The sequence below is a fragment of the Echinops telfairi genome, unplaced genomic scaffold (genome assembly GCF_000313985.2).
Source record: "Echinops telfairi isolate 266 unplaced genomic scaffold, ASM31398v2 ScPeMD7_7406;HRSCAF=8444, whole genome shotgun sequence".
Taxonomy (NCBI): Eukaryota; Metazoa; Chordata; class Mammalia; order Afrosoricida; family Tenrecidae; genus Echinops; species Echinops telfairi.
This window is the reverse complement of record NW_022111306.1, coordinates 2,030,445-2,038,756: the sequence shown is the minus strand read 5'-3', so window position 1 is coordinate 2,038,756 and position 8,312 is coordinate 2,030,445. Positions and strand designations below refer to the sequence as shown.

Here is an 8,312-nt window from a genome sequence, read left to right as displayed (position 1 = left end):
GTAATTTTTAATCTCATATCTAGACCTAACATCCTATATATATTCCTGGTTCAATTATTCTCAACCACATAGAAAATGAGATTTTTTTTTTACTGAGCTTGCTCCATACCCACCCACCTGTTCTCATTAGGTTGTGGGGATTGCAAAGGGTATCTTTCATTTTCTTTGGTCAGTTCAAAGTAAAAATTATTTTGCTTCATGAGAAAGAATACTAATCTCATTTAATTTTGTTTTCTGGACTGATGAATGAAAGTAAGTAAAAATGTGTAGGCTATGAAACTAGACTGGCATAAATATTCAAGATTAGTAAAGGAAATAATCATACCTCATATTATTCATATATACATGAAATTTATAGAGCAAAGAGTCATCCTTTAAATATTTTAATACATACTTAAAAATGGACAATTTGTATTACATAATTACATACCATTGATATTCTAGATATGTGATGTATATATATATTTTTTTCAGTAAAATATTTTCATGCTTATAAAAGTCACCCTAAGTCAACTTGGGACAAATTGAATAACACAGAGATATAAATAAACCAAGTAGTAAATAGGATATAGGTAAGGTGAAAACATTATAAAGCAATAGTTACATGGCTGACATGAAATTAAAAAAACAAAACCCAAACGCATACACACACACACTATTTCTATTATTTGAAGGCAATTCACAATAATTTCCAGGAATTCTGTGAGAATTTAAGGCCATTTGTTCTAAAGAAATGCTTGAGTTTAGACACAACTTCACAAAATTGTAATTCTTGTAAAAACTGTACATGCAAAAACTCTTTACAATAACTTGTGAACAGGCAGATCAGTCTATAGGAGGGGGCCATTTCACAAATGTGTTGTGCACTAAGTCACAAGGTTGTGTATATTGAACGGGGAATTTCACAAAAGACTTCCAGCCTATGCACCCTGTGAGGCAACATGGAAAGGTGGTAAGAAGGAATCCAAATGAAAAGAGGCAGTATCCCTTTGAATGAAAATATCTAGACAGTATATAATGGAATAAAAAGGTTAAAACATCTGCTACATTGTTCATAGTTAAATATTCTTGGTTTTAGTTTCTAAATATCATTATATTAAAAAGATGCTACTTTTTACACAAAGTATCTTCTGTGCACTTACAGTTCACAATGTTTGACTTTTATTATTTCTACTTAGCAATACAAAACATAAACTGACTGCAGTCTAAACTTAGGACCCAAACACCATGAAAATGTATGTTCTTACCAGGTTCACATCTGCTAAGCCTAGGCTCTCGTTCTTGCTAAACGTCACTGAGAAACCAATTACTAAGCAGATGCAGCTTCATAAGACACGATTCAGTGACTGAGAAATAAGAAAGTATCTTTCCTTTTATTTGCGAGTGTATTTTGTCCAGACAGCCATTCAAAGAGATATTGCTCTTGTGGTAATAGCTATTGCAATTTAGAAGACAAAGGATTCAATATTCAAAACTCTTATTCTTAAGAACAGTTATAAAAGTATTGAAATTTAAAAAGTAGTAACATGTAAACATTGATACAAAGGCGCTGCTTTCCTATACCGCAGCACTCGACGTAATTGAGTTAAAAACATAGTTTGTGCTTTTTCCCAACACATTGGAAATTAGCTGTTTCAGTCAAAAAAAAAAAAAAAAAGGTTGAAGAATCAGAGAAGACATCCATATTTTGCTTCAAGCATTTAAACAAGTTTTCTGTTGCTCATGCAACAACCATATTTACAATTTTGGTTTATGAAGAGAATTCATTTTGGATCCAAAGCACATTAACCAGGACTGCTGACACCAGCGGAGCAGAGGGCCTCCTTCCCTGGTCCATGACAGAGCACCAGGCACAGAGCAGACCGCCCTGGTGGGCAGTGACCGCTAAGCATCTGGGAGTCATATCTGAGTCTGTAACACGTGGGTCGGCGGGGTGTACGGAGGAGGCGCAGGTGATGGCTTGATCCCGTGGGCCCTCATGTAGGAGAGAAACTGTTCGGGGATCTCAGCAAGGACATCTTTAGCCAATCTGGCCATGCTCAATATGTGGTTTCCACTCCGGTCGATATAATCCCTGAATGGTACAAACTGAAACAGAGGTGAAAGAATGTTACTCCATAGTCTTTAGACGTGCTCTTTAGTAGACTCGCCAGCCAGGAGTTGTAAATACGTATTTGTCAGTTAGAGAATCAAGGAAGGCCAGGAGTAGTGAGAGAATAACGACCATCTAGTTTTAACTACAAAGAGCTATGAGAGTAAACACATCTTTCTGATAGGTGAAGAAACATCCAAAAATTCATGGAAAAATTCTACTAATTCCATTTTTCACCAACTTTTTGATGCGCTTCACCCCAAGGTTGTATTTGCAATTGATGTAGTTGTTTTCTATGCTCTCTCTCTCTCTCTCTCTCTCCACCCCTGGCCTGACCCGTATGTTTTGATTCTGATATGCCCATTGGTTTGGGTTTATAGATTTAATCTCTTGTGGGCTCAATGTCATTTTAAACGAAGTTACCTCATTCTAACTCAATTTTCAATGAAGAAACATTAAACAGTGCAGAGACAAAATAGACAGGGAAGACCCAAAGAAATATGATTATGTAATCGTAACCATACATTATATCAAATATCATCTACTGTGTGAGCACACATTATATATTGTGAACCTGAAATGTATTTTTAATTAATATTATAACATCAAATCATGGGAACAATGAAAGTAAAGATTGTAAAATTTATATAACGGGGACTCTAAAATAGTCCATTAAGTTTGTTCCTAAAGATTATTTCTATAACCATAATTTGAGGAAATTAAAAAAAAAGTTTAAAACAACGTTTGGTGAGATTTTGGCATATAATACTTCTATTGAAATGTCATAGTTCTGCTTTTTACATTACATAAAAATGATTGCTCCATCTTCATAATATAAGCAATTATGTGTGAGCCTATCTCAGTTCACCACCAAACACTCTGACAAGATATTACCTGATTCCTTTTTCATCTATAATGGTTATTTAGGTTAATAAACACTGCACCAATTTCCTCTGAGGGGCAGGGTGATTTCTTGAAGGATTTTGGACATGATTGGAACTCTTAATGTCATATTTTGCAGATAAAGTCATTCTAACTCTCCATGGAAAAAGAGCCTGGAGGACCTCTTAGGATCTTGAACAATTCCTGAGAATAGTATGCGAAAATATGATGAAATCTTTTCTTTTTATCCCAGTGAAAGCGAATGAGCACACTCCCATCTCATACATGGCTGTTTTCAAGTTATTTTGATTAAAAAAAAAAATGAAAGGATTTAAACAGTTACTCAAGATGTATATTCAGAAAACAGCTGTTATTAGGAAGCAGCCTTGAAAACAGTCAGGTGCCACCAGTAAATTCAGTTACACATTGCAAGAAATCAAACAGCAGCTGTAATAGCTGTTAGTCAAAGCAGTCTCCTTTAAAGAAAGAAAATGATCCCTCCATTTTTAAAACAAGACACATTTTATGTGGACGTATCCATACGTGTCTACCACTGTCCCTTCTCTGTTTCTGCCTCCTTCCCAGCAGGAAACTTGAGCACCTCCTACAATGTGCCACAGCAAGGGGACACATCTTCCTCCTATCCCTGAAAGGAGGAGAGGAAAAATCTAACAGAGCAAGTGGCTGGAAAGGGAACTATTTGGAGGTGAAGATTTGTGAAGTCTTGACATTTTTAACAAAGCACTAAGAGGGAACAAGGACATCACCACAATTTAAGGTTTCTTTTCTCTCTGTCACTGTAAACAGAAAATGGGATGTGTGTGGGAATCAATAAAGTTAAGAACTGATGAGAATGATATCTATTTCTAACGATGCTGCTGTCCTTCTGTGCTGTTGAGTTGACCCTGACTCCTAGTGGCCCTGTGCCGGCATCCCAGGTGCCCCAAGGCTGTGATCTCTACGAGAGTAGATGGCAGGTCTTTACCCAATGGAGTGAATGAGGGTTTGCGCCTCCGACAACATGGTTAGCAGTCACGCATTTAATGACTGTGGCAGCCACTATATTTAGTTCATTCTTACTGTAAAAAGTAAAGCATTTAGCATGTTTTAAAATCAACACGAAGTGTATAGGTATGGTTAGTGTAACTGCCTTTTAAACTATTTTACTTTTTGAAAGCACTCAGCTTTTCCAAACTCTACCTCTTCGGGATATACCATCACCTAGGTTGGGCCGCCAAGCACATGGTCAGCATGTCTAAGTCACTGGCCATTCCACAGGGAAAATAAGAGGCTTTCTACTCCTATCGAGTTAGAATCTCGGAAGCCCACAGGGGCCGTTCTCCCGGGTTAGAGCGTCACTCTGTTCAAAATCTACTTGATGGCAGGGAGGCGAGGACAGAAACAAGAACATGTCTCTAGAAAAGAGTGAGCTCCCCCTGCTTTTGATGTTCCTCTACCTGAACATTCTTCATCACGCTTCCTCTCTATCGTGGGGATCAACCTCATTTATCCTTGGACTCCCTATTCGCACAAATTCTGAAATCAGAGTCCCATGGACAAAGTCTGCTTCCGGGACTTAGTAGCTTCATGAACTTGAGTAAATTACGGTCTACTCTGCCTCAGCCTGCCATAACGTGAGCATGATAATAAGTATGCTTACTGCACTGAGCTGCTGTATTAAATACGTGGGCATAGGTAAGTGCTTAAATCTGTGTTCAATTCATAATCTGTACTATACGTAATAACTAATATTATCATGACTATTAATGAATTCAGACACTTAATATAATATGATTTAATATAAATATGAAATAATTATCTTCATTTTTATATCTACATGCATCTAAAATGGAACATATAAAATATTATTCATTTTATATTTTTTCAAATTTAAGTGTAATACAAGTTCACATGAAGCAGTAATCCCCAGCCTTTTTGTCAGAACACCAGAATCTTTTGAACAAAATATCTCACTGATTTTTGACACTTTTTCAGCAATGCTGAAATGTTTTTCATTGAAAAAAAATTAAGGACCATTTTTCTTAATTCCATGATACTCTGAGGTGTCAAAACTCAAAGCGCCCTGCCATTGTCTCTCAGTCCATAGTTCTACTCGCCTTTAATGTACGTTCATAAAAAATGAGTACGAAAGAAATCCTAGTTTTCAGCTCAGGATGGGAACACATGCCACATTTAATTAGACATGCTGGCTGAGGGCCATAGGTATGGATATGCCCTTTGAGGAGTAGGGGCCCTGCCTAGGGATTGAGCATCACTGTCGTAACAAGTGACTAGTACCAACAGAGGGGGAGCATGTTGAGGACTTTCTGCTCACCAACTGAGACCGGCTAAACATCTCTCAAAGGGCAGTCCTCGCGTCAGTCCTGTCACCGAAACACTGATATGGGACTCCGAATTCCCTGACTCGATATTAGTGTCAGATCTCACTGCCTTCTTCCTTCCATCTCACAGCTTTCATGGCAAAATGTACCTGTTTTCTTCTGAAGAGATTGTTTATATCATTCTTCCATAACAGTTTTCCGCTTAGCTTCTTTCTCAGACTTCTCTGCCATCGTCTCTTTTATTTTATTTATTTATTTGTTTGTTTGTTTTTTTAAACATTTTATTAGGGGCTCATACAACTCTTATCACAATCCATACACACATCAATTGTGTAAAGCGCATTTGTACATCATTCTCAAAACATTTTCTCTCCACTTAAACCCCCGACATTAGGTCCTCATTTTCCCCTCCCTCCCTGCTCCCCCCTCCCTCATGAGCCCTTGATAGTTTATAAATGGGTATTTTGTCATATCTTGCCCTGTCCGACGTCTCCCTTCACCCACTTTTCGGTTGTCTGTCCCCCAGGGAGGAGGTCAAACACAGTTCCTTGTAATCGGTTCCCTCTTTCCTACCCATTCTCCCTCTACCCTCCCTGTTTCGCCACTCACCATCGTCTCTTTTAGACACTGGTTTTGGACACTACATCCAGGACTCTCTGGTACAAAACAGTCCCTATACATTTGTGAATGCTGGTTCAGCACTGGCTGTTATGATTAGAATGAACTTGGGGCTTTAGAATGTTCAATTTAGAGGAACAAATCATCTTTCATTTTTTTCTAATTGATCACATTCATATAAAGGAAACTAATAAATGCATTCTGCTCTGTAGAAATATGCTGCATCCTTGATATTCTACATCCTTTTCCCCCTGCAGCCACCAAGTGCAAGAAAAAACGTTCCACATGGCTGCTCTAAGGGCTGCCTCTGCCTGTTTGTGAAACAAGTTGGAATCAGCTTGAGCAAATGGGCTTTTAGTTTCTGTTCTGCTCAATTTTGCTTGATTGTTCCTACTGTGCAGAGCTCCATTAGTGATTTTTCAACTCTAAGCCTTCAAGGTTATTATTCTCCTTTTAATGGAAAATATGATTTAAATATGATTTTTAAGGAAATGATAGGCTGGTCAGCAGCTACAGGTACCCAAGCGGAATGACACTGCATTACACACAATGGCCAACTCATAGCACGAACACACAAACAAACAAAACAGAAAGTCTTTACATACAAGGGTAAGTCAAAAAAGTATTGCTATCAAACTATGGGAACAGTTGTTAAGCAAAAACACAAGGTATGTAGCTAGCCTTTTTGGACTTATCTTTTGTTTAGGTCTGTGTACTTGTGAAGGCAATTTTTCCCTCTCTCTAACACTTTCCCTAAGAACTCTCTGCTCTTCAATTTACACCATCTCAAAACGGCAGCTTTAGTATCCTTGAAAGATTTAAGTCATGTTCTCGTTAAGTGTTCTTTGAGTTTTAAAGGCAAAAAGAAGGCTGATGGGGCAACAACTGGGCTAAAAGCTGGAAGGGGTAAGGTTTCTTGATGAAATCCTGGTAGGGTCGTCCTTGGTACCTTCAAAGAATTACCTGATGCATTATCATGATGGGAAATAATCTCTTGTGCAATTTTCCTTCCCTTTTTCTTACCAATGCAGTTTCCACTTTTCTGATAAATTCATAAAAGCCCCCCTGGTTGTCCTGTTTCTTCTGAGAAAATCTATCAAGATTTGAAATCCCCCAAATTGTTACCATAATCATCTATATATGCTGTGCTTTGAGTTGAATTGGCCCAGCAGATCCCCGTGGAAGCCAGTTTTGGTTGGATTTTTTTTTTTTTTTAGGCCTAATGAAGACAAATGTATGACTGAGCGAACTTGTCCGCAGCAATCCAATAATCATAGAGGAATGTTTAGTCGTGTTTTGTTTGCAATAAGCTCATACATGTACTAACTAGAAGCTAGTAGCAATGTTTTTCACCCGCCCTCCTTTATTGAACAAAGTACGTAATTTAAGCTTTAAAACAATAACCAGAGTCTCTCCTCCTGCTTACTATTTGCACTATAGTCGTGTGAGATTGAGTTTTCCAGCAAAGAATATAATCACATCAAACCGGACATAAAGTGACAGTGTAACGGACAAGGTCTTGCTACGGAGGAATTGCCCAACCAAACCCACTGCAGTAGAGTCCACTCTGCTTCACAGCAATACTACCAAGAGTTCGCAAGCCTGGGAATCAATAGCAATTTCAACTCCTAGTGACTCCACAGGACAGGGTAGAACTGCCCACAGGCTTTTCAAAGGTGTGAATTTTACAGAAGCGAACTGCCATAGCTTTCGTCCACAGAGTAGCTAGTGAGTTTACACTGGTGCCTTTTTGGTTAGCAGCCCTGTGCTGAACCACTGTGCCACCCACGCTCCCCATGAATCACATAGGAAATAGTTCAATGTTATTACAGTCATTTGAGAAGCTGGAGGAGATTGAGGATTTTATTTAATAATGAAAACTGCGTGTACCGGCCCCAACTCTTTCTGCTGACCCTCAACTACATTTTTTTTTTTTTTTTTTTGGCTTGCAGTTTTAGGCTTCTATTTGCTTACTGGAGAAACTTGTGATCTTGTTTGTAGAGTATTAACTATGCTATGTTCAAAGTGTGTCAAACACACAAAAAGGAAAAGAATCACAATCGACCCCATTCTCCAGTGATGTTTAGCCAGTGCTACTGACAGCAACAATTAGAATGGTTGAGGTATTTTGAGTTGTTGGTGTGGTCAGTGATTGCAAAGTGGCCCTCTGTATAACAGAGCAAACATTACCCAATTGTGCACTACAACCCAGCATTGGAGGGGCAGGGCGGCGGTGATCCTTTAAAATCGTGTGTGTGTGTGTGTGTGTGTGTGTGTGTGTGTGTGTGTGTGTGTGTGTGTGTGTTACATCTTGCCGGTTAGCCCAGGAAGCAAGATAAGCACTGGCTTACTTACTATTTTCTGTAGTGAATGGTCTC

At 38.5% G+C, this 8,312-nt stretch overlaps 1 protein-coding gene across 1 annotated transcript in view; it reads right to left on the bottom strand.

The window, feature by feature from the left end:
• Window positions 1–407: 407 nt before the first annotated feature.
• Window positions 408–8,312, bottom strand: part of CPNE8 (copine 8) — a gene marked incomplete at its 5' end in the record, with an annotated part of 196,650 nt that continues 188,745 nt past the window's right edge. The window contains one exon of the mRNA XM_004700020.2: window positions 408–2,088. Within this exon, the coding sequence (XP_004700077.2) occupies window positions 1,900–2,088 (189 nt within the window). The remainder of the gene's footprint in view (window positions 2,089–8,312) is intronic.